Here is a 21791-nt window from a genome sequence, read left to right as displayed (position 1 = left end):
TAAAAGGTATATAAGCCTGTTATGCTGATGTGAATGGATGAACCTTCTTTGACGGTTGTTTCAACAAATTAAAAATAGCAATGTACTCACCTAAGTTTTTCTCACTTTGGGTATAATCTTTATACTGTCTGCCCTAAAAAAAGAAAAATATTCTTTTGACTTGTATCTGGTAAAATGCAAAAGTACAGTTCTTGATTTGTAATGTAAAGATTATCAGTACCAAACTAAAAAAAATTCAGTTCATTTACTTATAAACTTTGAATACAACATCTTCAACCAATGAGCCTTTAGGCTTTTTCCAGTGTTTCCCCCAAATCTGTTTCTATGGCTCTCCCTGAGAGCCTTCTAATCTCCCGTCAGAAAACAGCCTTTCACCATCACTGGCATGACACATTATCCTTGCTGAGGCACTTCTGAAATGACCTTTTCAAAAACCAATCATGTAGAAGTCATGTAAAACCTGTAAAAACTCATGGAGCACAAAAACATCTTTACTCAGATAGCTCTAAATCACAAAACCTTTAAGTAAATCTTAAAAGTTCTCACAAGAAATGTGTAACTGTGTACGGTGATGGATGTTAACTAGACTTACTGTAGTAATTTCACAATATACATGTAAACTGAATCACTGTTATACATCTGAAACTAATACAGTATCGTATGTCAATTATATCTCAATTACAAAAAAACCTTTAAGAAAACACAATGTTAAAAACAAAAAGTTAACAAATCTACTTACCACCCCATCACAGTAAAGCTGAGTCACACGAACATAATCACTGGACGTATGTTCAGGAGCAAAGCCACCATCATCCACATAAGGGCAATCTTCTAACAAGGCATAATCTGCTACAGTGAAATCTCTCAGGGCAAAATCGTCCATGGTGCACCACCCTAAGGACATAACACAACCCTAAATCAGTAACTGAATCATGTGAGATGACATGAGCAGTTTTCCTAGCTTCTATGGTGCATTATAAAAATACTTGGAACTTATGTCCCAAGGAGATAACTCCAATAAGAACACACTTCTGGAAGATTCTCATCTTCATTTGCTATTCTTTCCCCTTGCCTCTCTTCAAATAGCAGTTCAATCTATTTCTTCTTTTCCTTAGGTACAAAGAGTCACCACCCCTACTCTGAATTTAACTGTTTACATGTCTCCTTTCAAGGAAAGATAATTATAGGCACCTTATTCATCTCTGTATGTGCCTAGCACATGCTAAGCCCTCAAACAAGGGTTTGCTGAATGAACAAAAGACATCTTTCCACCGCTGCCCTTCTACCCCACCTGCTTTCACTACATCCTGTGAAACACGCCATCTCATCATATACAACTGCCACGTTCTCAACCTGGCCAGAACTAAACCCTGACTCCACTGAGAAAATGATTTCCCACCAGCTGCTCATATTCTCCTATCCGTCCTCAGTGTGTGTTTCTGAGCTGGGCAGAGGGGCAGAGCTGAAGTGGTACAGGGTGAGCATGTCACTCTCCTAACTCCTCAAGCCGCATCCAGACCTTCCATCCTCCTCGTAACTGCTGCTCTTGACGCTCTCACAGCTACTACCACACACGGGCGGTCAGCACTGCTTGACTGCATCGGTGGGCCAAAACCCTCAAGTTACCAACAACCCCATTTTAAAAGTAATTATTACAGTAGGGGAAAGGGGGAATTAGGCCTGGAGTTTTGGGCTAAGGATTTTTTTCCTGAAGAAAGTTCAATAAAAAAAATATGTATAGCTATCAGAGAATAGCCACGAAACCTAAATATCACTGAAAGCTGGAGCATCTGATTACTTCTAACTCTTGCCCAAGTAATAGCTTTCTTTTTGATCATCACCAGCACCATCACTAACATCATTTTTTAATACCTTTTCACTTCACTACTATTATCCCACTATTATTAGGATAAACCAAATTTCTTTCTTACAAGCAAGACCACCACAGTCCCTGGAGTACAAATCTGCTTCTTTAATTAACCCTTCTCATTATGTCCAATTTGCTGTATGCCAACCTCACAGTATCAGAAGTGAAGAACAGTAACAACCTTCCTAGCAAACCGTTGACACTATTTTGTCACATACTGTACCAGGCGTTTCACGTGCACCGCCTCACTAATCGTCACAGCAAGTCTTTGCAGGTCCAATTATCATCATCTCCACTGTGCAGATGGGAAACAGTTATAGCAAAATTACATAATTCGCTCAAGGTCACTAAGCTAAGAAGGATTTAAACCTAGGTCTCCTGATTTATAGTCCCTCCTCTCAAATACTGTATTTCACTATGTGCTTTCCTTTTTGCCATCTAGTTACCTCTGCTGTTGTCACGTTTAAGAACACTGGCGACTAGTTCAGTGTTCGCCTCTCTCCTCCAAATTCTCTCATCATCCCAGCCACATCATGCACGTCCACGTGCACGACCCCTTCAAGACCCTCGCCTTGCAGTGCAACTGCCTCCTCAACTAAAATGAACCTCACAGCCCACCTACCTAGACTCTTCCTAAGGCCACACCTTGGATCACTGCCCAGATCTAAACCAGTTTTTAAGCCTTTACCCCTGATTAGCTGCCCTCTGACTACAGCCAAGAGTCATTATGCCTCACATCTCCCCTACCTCCTACCATAGACATTCTTCAACCTCACTGAGAATTCTTCCTCTTTCTCCCATTCATATCCTCCATTACCATTCCCGTTCATTTTCAGCTTCCTAATATTGGGTTTCCACTTCTACCGTTCAAGGAAAGCTGCTTCAAAAAAGTCATTAGTGACCTTTTACAGTAGACTGGGTATCTATAGTGTCTGGAACCTGACCTGTTCTGGCTGAACAATATTTTCAGAATTTAGATAATTTAACTCCAAAAGTAAACAATTGAGTGGAAAAAATTAAAAGACATTTTAGCACTCAAAGTATGGCACATAATATGGGACATATGCTATTCTAAAAACATATACCCTTTTAAACTCATTTGTCTTACAAATGTTTTTTGTATATAAATACAGAAAGAGCCAAGAACTGTCTGTCACAGCCCACACATCACCATCATGGTATCAGTTACAATACAGTCAACGTGCTCATACCTGGCAGACTGAGCCACTGTGACACCATGCTGGTCATTCACTGGTTGGCATATCTCACCGATACCACGGAGGATACCAGCTGTGCCGTAATTACGACACTGGTGTTATTTTTATTTTCTATTCTGTTTAACCAGAGAGGCGATGTGGCATAGTGGTTAAGAGCGTGGACTCTGGAACCAGACTGCCTGGGCTTGAATCCAGGCTCTCCCATTTCCTGAGTGTGATCTTGGACAAGTTACTTAACCTCTCTGTGCCTTAGTTTCCTCACATATCAAATGAGAACAGCAATGCTACCTACCTGGTTTATCAGTTAACACGGTGCTTTTTATAGCACATGGCATCCAGGAAATGCTACAAATAGCAGCTAACATTAATATTAGAGGAGCACTTTTTTAATCCACTGTTTGGATGCTTCCACCTAAATGGTCTACCTTAATTGCTAAGTCCAAAGAGCACTTTTCAGCTTACAACTTACTTGACGCTGTTGACCACTTCCTCCTTCTCAGAACTCTTCATCTGGACTCCAAAGACCATCTTCTCCTGGTTCTCCTCCTATTCTTCTGGCTGCTCTTCCTCAGTCTCCATGGGCTCTTCTTCTCCATTCCCCGCCACCCAAGTGTCAACTCTCTTCTCTTCTCACGCTTACTCTCTCCTTGGGTGACCTTACCCACCACACCCACAGCTTACAACAGCACTTTCTGAACTTCCATTGTTTGCACAGCTTCACCACAATTTTTGCCATTTCCACAGATCACATGTATTTTATTTACTTAATATTTCTCTTTTATTGGGCTCACTTGGCCTAAGCGGTAAAAGCCATGATATCATAGGTTTGAAGTACAACTTATGTTTTTCAGATATGTTAAATTTCTTACTATTAAAAAACGTTTTAAGCGTTTATCTATGCACCACTTTAAATTATCTCATACTGCACTGCAGCAAACAACGGCTGAAATGTCCAAATGCTGAAGACTCTCAGATCTCTCCAGGCTGGGCTGCATCTCATGACTTCTAGACTCTCCCTGTCAACTGCCACTAGATCTTAACCAAGATGTCCCACAAGCCTCTCAGATTCAGTAAATTAAAAAACAAACTTATCTTTTTCCTCAAGAACAAATGAAACCAAGTTCTTTCCTCTTTCTGTATGTTACCAGTTAATTGCTCTACAGGCCACTTGGTTATCCAAACCAGAAATCTGGAGGTCAATCTAGACTCCCCAGCCTCCTTTAAAATTCCTATTCAACTGACCACAAAGTCCTGTCACTTCGACTCTTCTAGGAAATCCAAAATTAGCACACATACACTTCTTCATGTCCAGTGCCACTGCCTTAGCTACAGTTTCAACTTTTCTCCCCTGAACTACTCTAACAGTTCCTAACTGGTGACTTGCCTTCAATCTTGGCATCCTCTAAAACTCTAATCATAACTGTTGCTGCTTAGAATAATTCAATAGCTTCTCTTCATCTTTAGAATAAAGTCCAAACTCCCTAGATAGCATAGAAGGCCTTTCGTGGTCCTGTTCCTGTTTTTCTCTGGTCACTCCATGACACACAATGTAGAAGCTAATCATACTCAACCATTTGTCATTCCTAAACAACCCTTATTCTGCAACCAGAATGCCTACCAGTCCAGGAAGCATTTCCTGAATGTCTCACTACCACCAAGTTTATTTTTTGCACCTCTTCTCTGTAAGCCCAGAGGACCCTGCTCATATATTTTGACAGCAGTTTTCATACTGTTTGGTCATTACAGGTTTATTTCTGTAGGTTGGACATGGGTCCAGAGGGTACACTGTGCCCTACTCACCTTGATTCCCTACCTCAGTGTTTCCCAAAATTTTAATTCACATTCCCCAAAATAGAAAATGCTGCCAAATCCACTTGCCAACTGTACTGTTGCCTATTTAGTATTTTTATTTAGAATAACTCAACTTTTAACATAGACATGAATTTGTTTTAATAGAAAATTTGATATCACCAAGAAATCTTCTGTTTGATAGGACAGAATTTCTTTCCAATACAAACTAAAATGAATATACTACAAAAATTAACTATTAATGTAAAGAACTTCTGAGCCCATCAGTTATGATGAACTAATGGGGCAATAAATCACTGCAAAATAAAGTGGATGCTGGACTTTTAAAATTTTTATATTTTGCTGAGCTCACAGAAATAGGAAACATTTAAAGCCACCCTTTCCCCCAAAAGTAACCACCTCTAGCTAGAAACTAAACCTGACCACCAAGAATAACAAGTTATAACGCCAAGAGCAGTAGTGGGATCAGGACACTGAGCCATGTGCCAGGAGCAAAGTGAGAGAACTGAAAAGTGGTCCCACATAAAGCTTCCAGCCAAAGCTAATACAAACCTCATCAAAAGGAAGTATCCCCAGATCAGACTCTCAAGATTCCCACACAGAAAGAACAATCAAATAAGAGTTCCTAACTGAAAATCTCCAGGCACGGGAGGTGATAACCCACCATGAGGGAGGCACTAGGAAAAACATGCAATAAATCTAGACCTTTAAGGACATCAGGGATTGTCAGATGCAGTCTACAGAATATCTACAGATTCAAAAAAATGAGCAAGCAACAACTTGAGACTATTCAAAATGGCTGGGTATAGCTAAAAAAGAACCAAGTGATACTTTAAGAATTTAAAAATATAAACATTAAAAGTAAAAGAAAATAAAATGAGTGGATGAAAGAGAAGACTAGGCACAGGTGAAGAGAAAATTAATGAACAAGATGTGCCTGATGAAATTACCCAACACTGGAAGTTCTGGTAGAGATACAAGAAAATGAAAACTATGAAAGATGAAAGTAAGTGATCTGGAAACAGTCAAATACATATATATCCAGTTAAATTCCCAGAAGGCAAAAATGGATAAAATCAGAAAGACAATATTTAAAGAACACAGGGCTCAAAATCTTTGATACTTCATGAAAAACAAAATTCAGAATCAGGAAACATGTATATCCAATAGGATAAACAAAAAGTAATCACCATCTAGACTTAGAAGGGAAGATGTAACAAGACAGAAAATCCAAAGTACCCAAAAGAGAAGTTTTATTTTCTTCAAATTAGCATAAATAAAACTGGGAACAGACTGCATGTAGAATAATGCCTTCACCAAAGGAACAGAAAATAAACTACCAACCTACAACTGTATACCCATCAAAATTGTATACAAAACTGTATACCCTCTCAAAAACAAGGGTAAAATAATAATTTTAGATTAAAAAAATGAGTTGACCACCAAGAGACTTGAACTAACTTCTGAAAATAACAATTAAAAAACATTAATTATCTGACTGGATTAAAAGAAAAATCCAGTAGTAGGTTTCCCATAAGAAACACCTGAAATGTAAGGAGGTTAAGAAAAGTGACAGTAAAATGGAAGGAAAAGTTTATTCCAGATAAATTACCACCAAAAGAAAGGTAGGACAGGCAAAACAGACAAAAAACAAAATCAGTCATGCAGAGAATCACAGCATGACAGAAAAGGCTCGATCCATTAGGAAAATAATGTTTAGCTTGCATGTGTCTAATCAAATAGTCTCAAAATACATAAAAACAAAAACTGTTAGAACTACAGGAAGTCTGTTAGAAGGCAACAGTGGAAGACTGCAACACACCTCCCTCTTAATGAATGCTAGGTCAAACAAAATAAAGACAAGTCTGAACAACACAATTGCTAAGCCTGATCTAACAGATACACACATAACAACTAGAGAATATAGACTCTTTGTAAGTATGTAGAATAGTATTATAATTCACTACGTACAAGGCCATAAAGCAATGGCAAACAAATGTTTTTAGAAAGACAAAATACACACTATACTCTCTGAGAACAAAACTAAGGAGTAACAAAAAGGAAAAATGTTAATGTAGATATATTTGGAAATTTTAAAACACGTTTCAAAGAAAACTTTAAAACACATTTAAGTCAAAGAAAAAAATGGAAATTTAAAAAACACTTAAAAGTTAATGAAAACACCATAAATTAAACCGTGTTAAGATAAAACAAAAACGAACTTTGACGAAGTGTATAGATTTACATGCTTACAGTAGCAAATAGGAATGGCTGAAAATTAATCATGCAATGTAAATTAGAAAAATATAAGAAAAAACTCAAAGAAGGAAAAGGAAGGAAATCATAAAAGAAAAAAAAAGTGAACTAGAAAACAAAAATATAACAGAGGGAACTAATTAGGCCAAAAATTCATCCTCTGCCAAGACTGACAAAACAAACTTTTGGCAAGATTAAGAAAAAAAACACTTAACAAGTAATATTCAAAATGAGAAAAGGGAATGTAACCACAAATAAAACAGATTAAAAAGAGGACTAAGACAATACCAACTTGATCCTAATAAACTTAAAACTTTTATTCAAAGGAAAAATTTCTAAAATCTTACCAAACTGACTAAAAGAAATGGAAAACTTGAAGTCCTATTACTATTCAAATGCTAATTACTACTAAATTATTAGCAATTTACAATCCTTTCACTCACAGAAAATTAGATCCAAACGATCTCACAGGCAAATACCACCAAACTTAGGAAACAAATCACTCCAATCCAAACTGTCCCAGGGGACAGAAAAAGAGGAACTCTCTAATTGGCGTAAGTGTAACCTGGATACCAAAAGCAGACAAGGCAGTCAATAAAGGAAAATGACAGGTGATTTCATTCATAAACAGATACAAAATCCTAAATAAAATATAAGCAAAATAGTTCATAAAAAGACAATCCATTAAGGTCAATTTGGGTTTATCTTAGGAACAAGTATAAGAGAGAATTAAGAATTTGAAAATGTATAAACTGGAACCCATTATATTTAACATATTAAAGGAAAAAAACCATAAGATATTCTGAACAGACTCAGAAAAGCATGTAACAAAATTGCAAACAAAGATATCCCTAACTTAATAAAGAAAACCTGCAGAAACTCCTACAAACCTTATTTCTAATGGGGAATATTCCCTCCAAAACCAGAAACAAGACATGTATGGTCACTATAATCACTTCTAATGAACACCCATAATCACATTCATTGAGCATAGATCTAAAGTGTGCCAGCACAGTAGGACAAGAAAAAAATTTTTAAGGGAAAATAATTGGGAAAGGAAGAACCAAAAGTGTCACTATTTGCAAGTGATATAATTATCCACGTAGAAAACCCCAAAGAATTACAGAAAATATATTAGAATAAGAGTTTATCAAGTGGATGACTAAAGACCAATGTAAAAAATTCATTAAGCTTACATTAACTAACAATAAAGTCATAAAATAGAATCTAAAAAACATTACTTATATTAACAACAGAACTACTAAAAATATTAGAATCAACATTTAAAAAGTTAGCTCTGTAAGGAAAAAATTACAAAACTGTATTAGAAGACATTAAAACCTATTTAAATGAAAATACATACCTCAAAATCTTAAAGATTTCAAGTGTCTCCCAAATTGATTCAATCATTCCAATTAATTCCCAAAGGGTTTTTCATGTCATATGACAAGCTGACTCTTAAAACAAGAACAGCTGAGACTCAAGTGCCCCCCAGATTTTGGGTAAAGCTATAGCATCAATAATCATGACAATGTGGTATCAACAGAGACAGACAAGTGGACAAGTGGAACAGAATGGGGAGCCAGAAACAGACCCATGCACATAGAAACTAAAAATGTGAAAGAGATGGTTCAGAAGGTCACTGGTGAACAGAGGGCCAATTCAATTCATAGTATGAGGTCAACTGTACCCACAGTGGGGGAAAATAAATGTGGATCATTACCTCGCATCATACACAAAAATCAGTACAGATGCATTATGAACTTAAATGTGAAAGGCATCATTTTAAAACTTGTGAAAAGAAACACAGGAGAAAGTCTTTATAATCCCAGGGCAGAGAAAGTTCCCAATTAGATTACATTAATATTAAGAGCTTCTGTTCACCAAAATACAACATAAAGAGTAAAAAGACTACAAACTGTAAGAAGATATTTACAATGCATATACTCAATAAAGGATGCGTGTTACCAGTTTATTAGTTTTAAAAGACAACCCAACAGAAAAATGGGTAAAAGATACGTTCAGGTACTTCAAAAAAGGTAAATAGATGGTTCAGAGACATATGAAAAGATGCTCAAACTCATTAACAATCAAAGGATGCAAATTAAAACAATGCACATCCTATCATATCCATTTGATTGGTAAATATTAAAAAGTCTGATAGTAGCATGTGTTGGAGAGAATATAAATCAACTGTAACTTGTACACACTGCTGATCAACATATATAAATTGACAAAACTACTCGCCAAAGTATAAGCTGATACAATCACTTTAGAAAACAATTTGGTATCATTTTGTAAAGTTGAACATTCATATCTCATAACCCAGCAATCCCACTTCTTAGCAAATAGCTTACCACACTGGCATTCCAATATTTTTTTACTCACAAACCACCAAAAATGCTTTTAAAGATTGCTACTCTTCACACTTTAACATGACATTTTAAAAAGTCAGCCCTAAGTTTAAATAATTGCAAAGAATGAATTTCTAGAGTATCACAGTGACATTTTAAAATAAAACTGACATATCACAGGTCTAAAATATGTCAATTATTATACAGTGTATCAAAAAATAACTAGTATTTACACTGATAATTAAACATAAAAAGTTACATTTCATTGGAAATGCAGCTGTTGAGGAGATGAGAAGTGCCTTGATTAAAAGAAGCATTCCCTAACACTGTACGCTGCATGCATTTTAAATTATTCCTTTGTTTTCCAGGGAAAGTTGTTCACTTGGGACATTGCCCTGCTAAGATCCCATGTGAGTGAATAGTATGCCTTCCTTATCTAAGGTAGAAGTGCTACTACAAAAGGGAAGGTAGGAAAGTAAAACCAGGAGGAAGTTTCTATATGCCTCAGGCATTACTAATTTTAGGAAAGGGTACACATGGAATTTAATGATCTACAAATTGATTGATTAATGTCACTTGTGCCCAAGTACTCCTTAGAAAACTCATTACTCCCCTAAGGCTGTATGCCCCAGTGTGAAAAGTAGAGAAATTCTTGCAACTGTGTACCAGAAGATACATACAAAAATCTTCAAAATAGCAATACCTAGAAACAACCAAAATGTTCATCAACAGAAGAATGCATACACTGTGTTATATTCACCCATGGAATATTACACAGCAGTGAAAATTAATGACTTAACATCTATACTTATTATCAGTGACTCTGGAACATAACATTGAGTGAAATAAACAAGCCCCAGAAACCTGTATCCAATACTCCTAATTTTAAATGCAACAACAATAGAAACCATACATTGTTTAGGGATATATACATATCTGATAAAATTATTAAAAAACAAGGAATGACACACACAATTCAGGATAGCAGTCACTCTGGAGATGAGCACATTCAGTATCGATCATTTTGATTCCTGGATTGAGTTGATAGGTGTTCATTTTATTGTTTTGCTTCATAACCTGCATATATGTTACATATATTTTTAAAGTATCAAATATTACATTAAAGAGAAAAAGTATTTTAAAAAACTGTTCATCATATGCAAAAAAAAGTATTTAAATCACCTCACCTGTCACTAGAGAGGTACAGAGAACATACCATGTAAATTATTACCTTTATAACAACCATACAAACTGACAAACATTAGGTACAAAATAAATGTTAGCTGGAATTAATCTTACGAGGACCAAATGAGATAAAGACTGAGCCAGTTAGCTGCAAGAGATGAAGCCACAGGTTGACACAGGGCTAGAGCAGATGCCAAGGTGGCTGCAAGCAATTTGATCCACAAGCTAAAGTTATAAGGAAGCTGGTCAGTAAAGAGAAGGCAAAAATGTAAAAGTTGGGTAAAAAAGTGTTAGCAAGGATGTGAGGAAATTAGTATCCTCACTCAATACCAGTGAGAGTGAAAATTAGTGCAACCACTTTTGAGAGCTTCTGTGATACTCGGTTAAGTTGAAGATGCACATACCCTATTATCCAGCAAATCCACGACTAGGTGTATTTTCTACAGAAACTTCCAAATGTGTGCCACATAAGTACAAATATATTTATTGCAGAATTGTTTTCATAGTCAAAAACTAGAAACAATTTCAAAGTCCATCAATAGGAAAATGGATAAATAAATTACGGTATATTCACACAATGGAATTCTATACCAGCAATTAAAATGAATGAACCAGACACAATTATCCAATTTATTCATATATAAATCTGAAAATGTGATGCTGATTTTAAAAAGCAAGTTGCAAAAAGACATATTATTTAATACTATCAAAGTTTAAAACACACAACACTATAATGTTTATGGATTCACCGTGGTCCAAATATAAAATATGCAAGGGAATGATATACACAAACCTGAACACGGTGACTACCTCTAGGTAAGAAGAGGGAGGAACTTAGAGCATCTCCAATATTTACAATTTCATTTCTTAAAAAAAAAAAAAGAGGATCTGAAGTAAATTTGGCAAAATAATTACATCTATAAATCTTAATCATGGATTGGTTAGATCCCCCTCTGTATTTTATACATGAAATATTCCAGAAATTAAAAAGAAAAATCAGAAAATTAGGCAAGAGTAAGAAAACTGAGCAAATGAACAGCGAGAAACAAGACACCAAAACGTAGCCCTTGAGCGCAGAGCACGAACCTTAGAGCAAGAGAAGTAACTGGGTAGTTAATAGGTTTAAAGCTTCTTTCCCTGTGTATCCTTATAATTAACCCCATTTCTCTCAGGATAAAATGCAAATTTCTAGCAAAAAAAAAAAAATGCCCTAACCAGAGCTGTAATTACGGAGAAACTGCTCCCCATGGAGGAGTAAAATCTGTAAAATGTCTACCTTGTTTACTTCGCCATGACATTGGGAAGAATCAAAAGTGACAATTTACGTGAATGCCATAAAACACGACATGAACCGTTAAATATTATCAAGGACGCCCCGGATGGGCTAGAATGTATCTGCTCAGTTGTCGTGTACATACATTTTGGAAGGAGCCTGCAATTGAAAGGCTTTGGGCGTCTAGGGCGCCTCTAAAAAAGGTACGCCACATCGGTACCAGCCAACATTCACCTACGCCTTGGCTCCATTTTTGGCCCCGGCCCCCTTATTGAGGCCCCAAAACATACATGCTCGACAGACCACATCTGACATCGTGAACACACTTCGGAACAGCCGGTCATACCCGCTGCTGTCCTCTCTTCCCATTACAGTAGCGGGAGGGAGGACGCTCCAAAGAGGCGCAAGGGAGGGAGGAGCGCAGGGTGGATTTCTCCCTCCCCCACCCCCTCCCCGGACCCGGCAGCCATTCTTACGAAAACAGGTGGCGCAGTTGTAGGGAACACAAACACAGAGAATGGGGCGTGCAAGAATGTTCACGAACACTCGCGAACAAAAACCCGCACACAGGAGATCACGCACTCGACAGGACCCAGGCGGGGCACGCGCGCACGGACACCCGGGCGAGAGATGCTGCGGGCGGTGATAACTGCAGGAGGCGCGGGGAACGCGCATCCCACGCAGAGGGGCAGTGACACAAAGGGGGGCCCCTCACACAGCCAGGGGCGTCTACGCCATCGCTGGAAAGAACCGGCGCAGACACAAAGGGGCAGGGAAAGGACAAGTGAGCGCGTGCCCACGCGCCCCAGCCTGGGTATCCCCTCAGTCTACTGGGAGTGTCACTCTCGCACGGACCCCCGGAAGAGTGCGCGAGCAGCCAAAAGATGCGCGCGCGACCGGGAGGTGCGCACACAAAGGGGCTACTCCCACCCTCGCACAGAAGCCCTCAGGGACCCACACTTGCAGAAGAAGGACATTACACAAAGGGGACACACCCACTGCGGCCGACAAAGGCGGCCACACACAGACCCCCGACTCCCAGAGCACCGGCCCCCGACCCACGCAGACACACCGCGGACACCACAGCCAACGAGGCGAGCGACGCGCACACACCCACACTCACCACACACCCACGGAGGGGGTGTGGAGGGCCCCTCTCCCCGGGCATCTCGGCTGCAGCGCGACAAGGTGACACATCCGGGAGCCCTGCCGCGCGCCAGGTGTGCACTCACCGGGGCCGGCAGCCCGCGAGCCTCGGACGCGGGCCGCCACCGCCGCCGCCTCGGGCCCTCCACGTCAGCCAGCTGGCAGGCGGGAGCGGGCGGCAGCGCAGGCGGCAGACGCGTCACGTGGGTCGCAACGCACATGCGCCGTCGCGCTGCGCCGGCCCCCTTCCGCGGCGGCGAGCGGAGCGATCCCGCCGGCCCCCGCGCTCGCGCGTTCCTGCCCGACGGGGGTCGCGGTGCGCCTGCGCCCGGACGAGGGCTGTTGTCGTGACTGGGCCTTTCACTGTTTTTCCTCTCTCGCCCCCCTGCGGCTACCTGGTCGGCGCCTGCGCAGGGGACTCGGCACCGAGGTGGCCGAACTGGGGGGAGGGGCCCGAGTGGGCGCAAGGAGGACCCAAGGTCGAGGGTCACCCCTCCAACCCCAACTGAAAACCTCACGAGAGCGCGGGAAAAGGCCGCGGGCGCCGAGGCCCAGGCCTGGGGAGGCCGCGCCGGCCTCCTCTCCCTGTTTGCCCTTCCCTTTCCGCGGGGAGGCGAAGCCTGCAGAGCAGGAGCGGCGTCAGTCCCTCCCCCGCTCTCCCCTAGCCTTCCCCCACCCCCCACTGCGGGATGTGCGCGCTCTGGCGTGTGTGCTCGCGCGCGCGAGCTCGTGAGGTTTGCGGGCTGGTTGGCTAGTGTGCGCGTGCAGGCGAGGTACGGGTGCTTGTGTGCACTTGTGCAAGCAGGCGTACGTTGGGGGTGTGTGCGCTGGGTGGCTGTTTGCGGTGGTATAGGCTGGGAACGAAACTGCAGAGGTTGCCCGTAGCAAAGCGATGAGGTTATAAAAGACCGATGGTGAAGAGGAGTGAATCACTGACAGATGGTTGTGTTTCTTTCCCACAGATTGTCTAAAGCCACAGGGAAAATGGTGGAAAATTCACCGTCGCCATTGCCAGAAAGAGCGATTTATGGCTTTGTTCTTTTCTTAAGCTCCCAGTTTGGCTTCAGTAAGTACTTTTCTGATGGATAGCCAGGGTCTTTCTCTACAGTTCAAGGACAAGGAAATTATTTCATTTGTTCGTAGAATGTGCACACGTGAACTGCGAGTCTTTTTACCTGTGTTTCTTTTTGAGAAAACCTGAAGGGAACGCACATTTGTTCAGGGTGTTTTATATGCCAGACATTAGCCTTAAAGATTTAATCTCAACAAATCTTCATGCTGCAGCGCAAAGTGAATGAAACCTGGTGCCTGCCCTGGAGAAAGTCATGATTTCGTGGACAAGATAGTTGAGTGCATCTACAGTTAACACTCAGTGCCTTGGGAACCCCAGTGTAGAGATAAATCAAACTGTGAAGTCAGAGTTAGCTTTCTCCCAGTGAGAAGGAAGAAGTTGGAAGGCCTTGAATGAAGGCATGTTGGGGTTTGGAAATGGGAAGTTCTTTGTGGCCCCAGTGCAGCCTGTGGGAGCTAGGGAGTGGCAAGAATTGGATTATAGCAGTCAGCTGTGCTTTACATCTTGGCTCTCCATCAGTCCCCATGAGGTCTCATTTTACAGATGAGGAGAAACTGATGTCCACTGCGATGCAGTATGCCCAGAGTCACAACAGGCCCCACATCTCTCCCAAAAGGACCTGAAAATTATGAGGGAAATAAGAGGCAGAAAAATGGGTGCCCACAGCTTTGTAGGATTTTGTGGAAATCCAGGAGATGGGAGCACAGTAGTGCTTCTGAACCCTAACTGCCTCAGTCTGGCCAACCAAGCTGTTGGCTAGGGGAGTCTGTGGGGTGAAGAAGTTATAACTCGAGTTCAAATCCTGACTCCTCCACAGATTAGCTTTGTGGAGGACCATTTACTTTCTTGATTCTTCAGATTCCTCATCTATGAAAGGGTGGTGATGATGTTCATCGGATGCTTATTAAGCATAAGACAATCCTGTGAGGTAGATATGCCATTATTGTCCTCATTTTTACAGCTGAGAATACTGAGGAACACAGGGCTTAAATAATGTGCCCAAGGTCACAAAGACAATAAATAACATAAAGAATTTGAACCCAGACACACTGAGTTGACTTCACTCTGCTGCTTCTTATGTATGTTGTGAAGAGTAATTGCCATAATTTATGCAAAGCACTTAAAAGAACGCATAGGAACAGGAAGTGCAGATTTCCCCCACTCTCCAAAAGTACATTTTTATGAAACCTTTCATAAGCCAGATGGTGTAAAGCGAAGAAGCAGTTACCTAAGGGCATGCCTGGCTGACAGATGCACAAAATAAATTGAGATAATGCCCTCAGCTTGATAAAGATGCTCAGACACAGTTCAAAGCCATGGCGGCTGTCACTGAGATGCTGAGCGTAGCTCTGGAGAAGGAGCTCGAACCTGCCACTCTCCCTGCTCTGGGTGCGCACTGCCACTGCCTCAGCTCCCTGAAAAACAAACGCGGAACACTTTTTTACTAAAAGTGAAAATCCTCTTCAGATTTCTAGGGGCCACCTGTACTTACATAAATGTTAGCTGCTGCTGTTACTGGTATCAGCATCATCGATTTTGTAAATCCCTGTTCTATAGAGTATTGGAAGGATTAAAAACTGTACAAATAAATAAAAGCAGTGACTTTAAGACTTAAATCCAATAGTACCCACAACCAGAAACTAATTCAGCAAATTTTTATTTCGTGCTTACGAGGTGCCAGGCACTCTCACAGGCAAGGGAGGAGCAAAACAGCCTAAAGTTTCCTGCCTTCATGGAGTTTCCATTCTGCAGGGAGGAGATAGCCAGTGGACAGATTAAATGAGTAAAGTTTATAGAGTGTCAGATGGTAATGTTGTACCATGGGGAGAAGCTGAGCAAGACAGGGGCATAAGGAGTGGGAGGAGGGTGCTGTTTTAAACATAGCAGTCAGGAAGTGCCTCACTGAGAGATGAGTTTTAAGCACAGACTCTTTAAGTGAGAGTTAGCCCAGTGGCAGTCTGGGGAAAGAGCCTCCCAGGCAGAGAACAGCCAGTGCAAAAGCCCTGAGGATGCCATGGTTTAAAGGAATAGGAGGTCAGTAGAGTTGAAACCTGAGGCAATGAGAGGCAAAAAGTAATAGGATAGGTCAGAGGCCAATACCCAGCAGTTATAATAAAACTAGGTGGTGGGTACTGGAGGGTTACAGGATTCTCTGTGTACATTGAAATACTTACTGATTTTAAAAACCAGTTGTCTGAATCTGCTCAGGCTGCTGTAATAAAATACCATAGACTGGGTGGCTTAAACAGTAGATGTTTATTTCTCACAGCTCTGGAGGCAGGGAAGTGGGTGATCAGGATGCCAGCATGGTTATCCTTCTTCCTGTGTCTTCACATAGTGGAGAGAGAGCACTTAAGCTCTAGTTTCTTCCTTTTCTTATAAGAACACTAATCCCATAATCCTGGACACTCCTCTCATGCCTAACTACCTCTCAAAGCTCTCCCACCCAACCCTCCAAATCCATCAGACTGGGGATTTGGGTTTCAGCATATTCATTTAGGGGGACTGTAGATTGTGATAATAGCTTTGAAGGAAAAAAGTGAAATGACAGAGTAATGAGGGCATGGTGGTCTGGACACAGCTGGGAAAGCAAGAGATGGGGGAAAGCCTCTCTTAAGGTGACATTTGAGCTAAGACATGAAGAAAGCTAAGGAACCATCTCTCTTGAGAAAGCCAAAAGAGTAACATTCCAGGCAGGCAGCACTCCCTACAAGTGCAGTGACCCTGCATCCAGAAGATTGTGTGAAGCACAGAAATGAGAGTGTTTGGAGCTGGAGCATAGTGTTTGAAGGCTAGATGTCGGAGAGGCAAGCAGGAGCCAGGTCATGGGAGTTCCTGCAAGCCCTAGTAAGGAGTTTGGATTTTGTTCTAAGGACATCGAAGGATTTGAACTGGCAAGTGAAACGGTCAGATGTATATTTTTGGAAAATCTCTCCATGCTGTGTGGAGAATGACTGCACCAGTATCTCTTTCTTCACGGTTGAAGTTTCCAGACACCCACTCTGAAAACCTAGGAGTCCTCTTCAGTGGTACTTTCCTTCTGAGTCATCCATTGGCTCCTGCCATTGGGCCCGGGGGCCTCTTACAGCCTCTCCTCTTCCACAGACACATCCTGCATGCAGCTATCACAGTGACCCACCTGAGATCCAGACCTGAGCTCCCTGATTAAAACCTCTGGTTGGAGCCTGGATGGTTATTTCTCTTGGGAGTTTGCTTTAACTGTGTTTTTCCAGGTTCATAATTTATTGTACAAATTGACTATCATACGATGAGTTGACATTAGTTTCTCCAGGCATGGGAGCTTAACAGATGCTTAAAAATGGTTAAGATGGTAAATTTTATTTGCTACCACAATTTTTTTTAATGACTAGTAAAAGGTAATTGTGATCAGTGTTACAAGAATTGTACAAATAAGGAGCTAGAACTAAAAGGAGGGAAAACTCATTTCTGAGTTAATCAGGGAAGCTTTAAAGGAGTTTGTTTTTTTTTTATCTGAACCTTGATGAATTGGATACATGCTTTACTGACCTTTTTTCTTTTTTCTTTTTCATTCTTTTTCCCCTTTTCTACAGTACTATACCTTGTCTGGGCTTTTATTCCTGAATCTTGGCTAAACTCCTTAGGTTTAACCTATTGGCCTCAAAAGTAAGTTTAATATATTTCTTAAATAAAATCAGAGTATATTAATGCTGTTTTGAAGGATCAGATTTTGCCTTAAGACTACTCAAATCTTAAATGTTTTTTCTTTTAAGATTCATAAATAGCCATATAAAAATTGAAAGCTTTTTAAAGATTATCATTGATACGCTTTTTCTTAAAGATGGTTAGGTGAATACACATCTTTATCTCCATTTCCTCCCTAAATCTTGCTAAAATAACCCCACAGGAAAAAATAATTTTAAAGTTATAAACCCACAGGAACAAATAATGGGATAGCAGAGAAGTATCAATAAAATGTGAGAAAGTGGGTTGCAGATGGGTGAGAGGTAACTGACTTGATTTTCACCTTGCCACATGGCTAAAGCAGGGAAGCCATCCAGAGGCTCTGTGCCGACAAGGCAGAGAGGCCCAGACGTTGGAAGCACAGGGACCTCTTTAACACGGTGTTTCTGAATCGGGCTGAAAACTGTGTGTAAAGAGCATTGGCCCCTCAAATCCCCCTCCTCAGCACTCAAAACTGGGTGCCAACCCCCTGCAGGAGACAGGAGTTTTATGTTCTGGAAAGGCTGAGTAAGAATCTGTAGCTGGGGGAACACTAGGCCTAACTGAGTGGAAGTGAGAAACCTTACTGAAAACAGGAAAAAGTGGAAATCTGCGCCGCTGAGCAGTAAGGTGCCTCCCAAGTCCTTCTCCTCACTGGGCCCTCAGGCTTGTGGTGGCCGGGCTGATACACCGGGCTCCTCCCAGCGAGACAGCAGGGTCTTCCCTGAGGAAGCTGACCAGCTTGAGAGAAAGGATCATCATTCCTGATAATTAAGAGGTTCTCCAATGAAGGTCTCCCACAATGAAGGTCACCAGTTGACCAGCCCAGCCCACATATACACAGTGCTTCCAGTTAACTTTTAGTACTTCATTTTTAAATATGTAGAACTATTTGACTGTCTTATGTACATGTATTATTTTAATAAAAATTAAAATTAAGTTTTAAACCCATAACTTAGCAGATATTAAAAGAAAACCTTGAAAATGAAATGCAAAAGAAAAAAAGGAAACTTGGAGGAAATGGAGATAATGCAAAGACTGGAAGAAAACTTTAAAAAAACAAAATCCTCAGAGATAAAAAAAGGTTATAACTGTGAAACAATAGGATGCTATAAAATAGGGACTGTTCAGAGAATTAATGCCTTTGGAAATTACAATCACCAAAATTAAAACTTTAATTGAATGGTTAGAAGAGAAACCAAAAGCAATCTCCAGAAAGTAGAGCACAATGTAGCAAAATAGAAAATAGGGAAAAGATGGGAAAGTGTAACAGCGAACAATCTGACTCTTAGGAGTTCCAGAAAGAAAAAACAGTAGGGAGGAAATTATTAAATAACACACCCAATAAAGCATGCAAAGTAGAGCCCTTGATGTGCCTAACTGTATCGAGAGGCATGTTAGAGTCCTGTCAGAGGATTTGGGGATTGCATATTGATAAGTTCATGGGAGACCAAGCAAATGTTTCAGAGAAAATGTCTGAAATTGAAGAAAATAAATAATAACATGAGTATGTTGTATAGAAAAGTGGAGATAAACACCAAAAGAAACAACTTAGGTGCTAAAAGTGTTCCCTTTTGGGAAGTAAGACTCACGGTCCAGACAGGTATGATACAGGAGAGCAGCTTCATTATAGGTCTCGTAGAACTATTTGACTGTCTTTTATGCACATGTATTATTTTAATGAAAATTAAAAGTTTTTAAAGTATATAAGTGGTGAACTCTTAAGAACTGCAACTTTTTAGGAAGTCTGTTACTTTAATACTTTAATACTCTCTTCTGCAGATACTGGGCAGTTGCGTTGCCTGTGTACCTCCTCATTACTATAGTGATCGGTTATTTACTCTTATTTGGAATAAACATGATGAGTACCTCTCCACTCAACTCCATTCACACAATCACAGGTAAATTCATATCAAAGGAAAGTGCTGGGGGTGTGGGGTATTAACACTTTTATCAAGAAAAGCAACCAGGAATAGAGTACAGTAAGTGACACACATTGACACAGTAAAAAGAAACTAGGGGAAATAGTAAAATTATACCAGAGGAAATGTTTACCCGGCAGAAATAAGTTCTCATGAACATGCTGTTTATAGCACTGCTTAACAGGTACATTTTCCCTTCAAAACCGCAAGTATATGATACGTTCCTTGGCAACTTTGCCATGTTGATCAAGGGATGGCAAAGAGGTGCATGCAGACCTTACCTGGGAGGAGGAATTTGGAGGGTTGTATCCTCAGGATCGCTGTGTGCACCTGACCCCAATTATGTGGAGAAAAGGGCCACAGCATGTTTTTGTGGTTTTATTTTTTTTTTTAAGTTCTTATTTCAAGTCTAAAGATTAAGATAAATTAGATTCCTGCCATTGCTTAGATTCTAGGAAGCAAAGTATTTTTTTAAGTTCTAGTATGATTTTTCAACTGTTCAGTATTTCTTTTCTGATCACCTACTGTGTGTTCCCTGCATACTTGGCTGGAATTACAGCAAATAGATAATTTTTGCAGAGATGGGAAATTGTTAAGTTTGCATGAATGATTGTACCAAATGATTTAATAGTTTTGGAGTGTTGATTTAAATATCTTTTCTAAGCCTGTATGTAATTCTGTTCCTATGAGAAATGTGCAGATGGGACTTTAATCATCATTGTATAGTTGAATGAAATATTAATTTCTTATCCAAGTTAGAGGTTGCAAAAAGTTTTTTGCTAATTTTTATTCTAACTGGGACATTTCTTCTGAAGGGAGAATTTAAGTAGCCTTTTAATTATGTTAAACATGGTGCTTGTCATTATCCAAACATTAGCCTAGTAAACTATGCGGTGGGTCTCCACAGACCACAGAGATTGTAGAAATAACTGCTTGAGTAAACAGTCTTTTGTCCTCTTCTTCCAGATAACTATGCTAAAAATCAACAGCAGAAGAAATACCAAGAAGAGGCCATCCCAGCATTAAGAGATATTCCTATTAGTGAAGTAAACCAAATGTTCTTTCTTGCAGCCAAAGAACTTTAAACCAAAAACTGAATTGTATGTAGACTAAACACCAAACTTTTATGATAAGTTTTTGACTTACTTTGACCATCTTTCTGATTAACACCCAATATTGAAATGTAAAAAAAGTAAGTTGAATTTCCCTTAGATTGTTCCATTAATATTAAACTGTTCTTAAATAGTAGTTATTAATAGAATAAATAAAGAATAAATAAAATACTGCATTACCATATAGCAGACTTTTTAAAAAGAAGTATCAGTAGAAATAAGAAGCCCCTCCAGGAAGGCATTCATGTTGTAATTTTCAAAGGGCAATTGTGTCCTTCCCATTGTTTGTTCTTACAAGCCCAGGATTCAAGCTCTTAGATTTGGGAGAAGGATACATTGAATATGTATGCTTGCTGTCAGATTCACGTCTAAGGAATAACTTCTTTAGATCCGGTGGTCAGTGGAGCCTGCTCAAAGAGAAGCAGTTAAGGTTGAGATTAGATTAATAAAAACAGGAGCCAGTCATACAAAGATTAGAGGGGGAGAGGGGAGATTTCAAGTCCTGAGCAGCCAAGGAGAGACCTTTGGATGGGAAGGAGCTTGGTGTGTCCTAAGGACTGAAGGCCAGCAGGGGGCCTAGAGCAGCTGCTGGAGGGTGTGAGGGGCTGTGTAGGCCAGCATAAGAAGTCCGGATTTACACGTCAGTGTGATGGGTTTGAGGCACTTTAGATACTGAGCTATTCGGAGCCTTTAAGGAAGAGTGTGACATGGCCTGATTTGTGTTTTCTATAAGTCACTGGGTGGTGGGTGGAGGGTGGGTTCAGGAGGGGGAATTGGGGTTGGGGCAAGAGTGTGGAAGTGAGGAGACCCATCAGGAGGCCAGTACATTGGTTCAGTGGTCCAGGCAGGAGATGCTTGTGCTTAGAGCAGAGTGGT

General features: G+C 40.4%; 2 protein-coding genes across 13 annotated transcripts in view; one reads left to right on the top strand and one right to left on the bottom strand.

The window, feature by feature from the left end:
* TTC3 (tetratricopeptide repeat domain 3) overlaps nt 1-13313 on the bottom strand; it is a 109617-nt gene extending 96304 nt beyond the window's left edge. For 6 of the 12 annotated variants that reach the window (XM_031459393.2, XM_031459398.2, XM_064475843.1 and 3 more), the window contains exons 1-3: nt 13085-13274; nt 740-894; nt 91-133 (exon numbers count right to left, since the gene is read on the bottom strand). In XM_031459393.2, coding sequence (XP_031315253.2) covers nt 91-133; nt 740-883 — 187 coding nt within the window. In that variant the 5' untranslated portion in view covers nt 884-894; nt 13085-13274. Of the gene's footprint in view, nt 1-90; nt 134-739; nt 6298-13084 lie in introns of those variants that run through there. The other 6 variants (XM_064475859.1, XM_010980975.3, XM_064475856.1 and 3 more) reach the window with 6 other exon arrangements.
* Nucleotides 13314-14050: 737 nt separating this feature from the next.
* On the top strand, nt 14051-21091 carry PIGP (phosphatidylinositol glycan anchor biosynthesis class P). Its single transcript, XM_031459444.2, has 4 exons — nt 14051-14173; nt 17752-17824; nt 19664-19782; nt 20770-21091. Exons 1-4 carry the CDS (start codon nt 14092-14094, stop codon nt 20886-20888), a joined length of 393 nt encoding a protein of 130 aa, XP_031315304.2. The 5' UTR covers nt 14051-14091; the 3' UTR covers nt 20889-21091.
* Nucleotides 21092-21791: the final 700 nt, after the last annotated feature.

Source organism: Camelus dromedarius, chromosome 2 (assembly GCF_036321535.1).
Source record: "Camelus dromedarius isolate mCamDro1 chromosome 2, mCamDro1.pat, whole genome shotgun sequence".
NCBI lineage: Eukaryota > Metazoa > Chordata > Mammalia > Artiodactyla > Camelidae > Camelus > Camelus dromedarius.
This window is presented reverse-complemented; position numbering and strand designations above follow the sequence as displayed.

Excerpts from the sequence above, each read along its gene's own strand:
- PIGP (XM_031459444.2), top strand. The coding sequence starts at position 14,092 with ATGGTGGAAAATTCACCGTCGCCATTGCCAGAAAGAGCGATTTATGGC. Across the intron at positions 17,825-19,663 it reads TTAACCTATTGGCCTCAAAA|ATACTGGGCAGTTGCGTTGC; the intron begins GTAAGTTTAATA and ends TCTCTTCTGCAG. Across the intron at positions 19,783-20,769 it reads CTCCATTCACACAATCACAG|ATAACTATGCTAAAAATCAA; the intron begins GTAAATTCATAT and ends CTCTTCTTCCAG.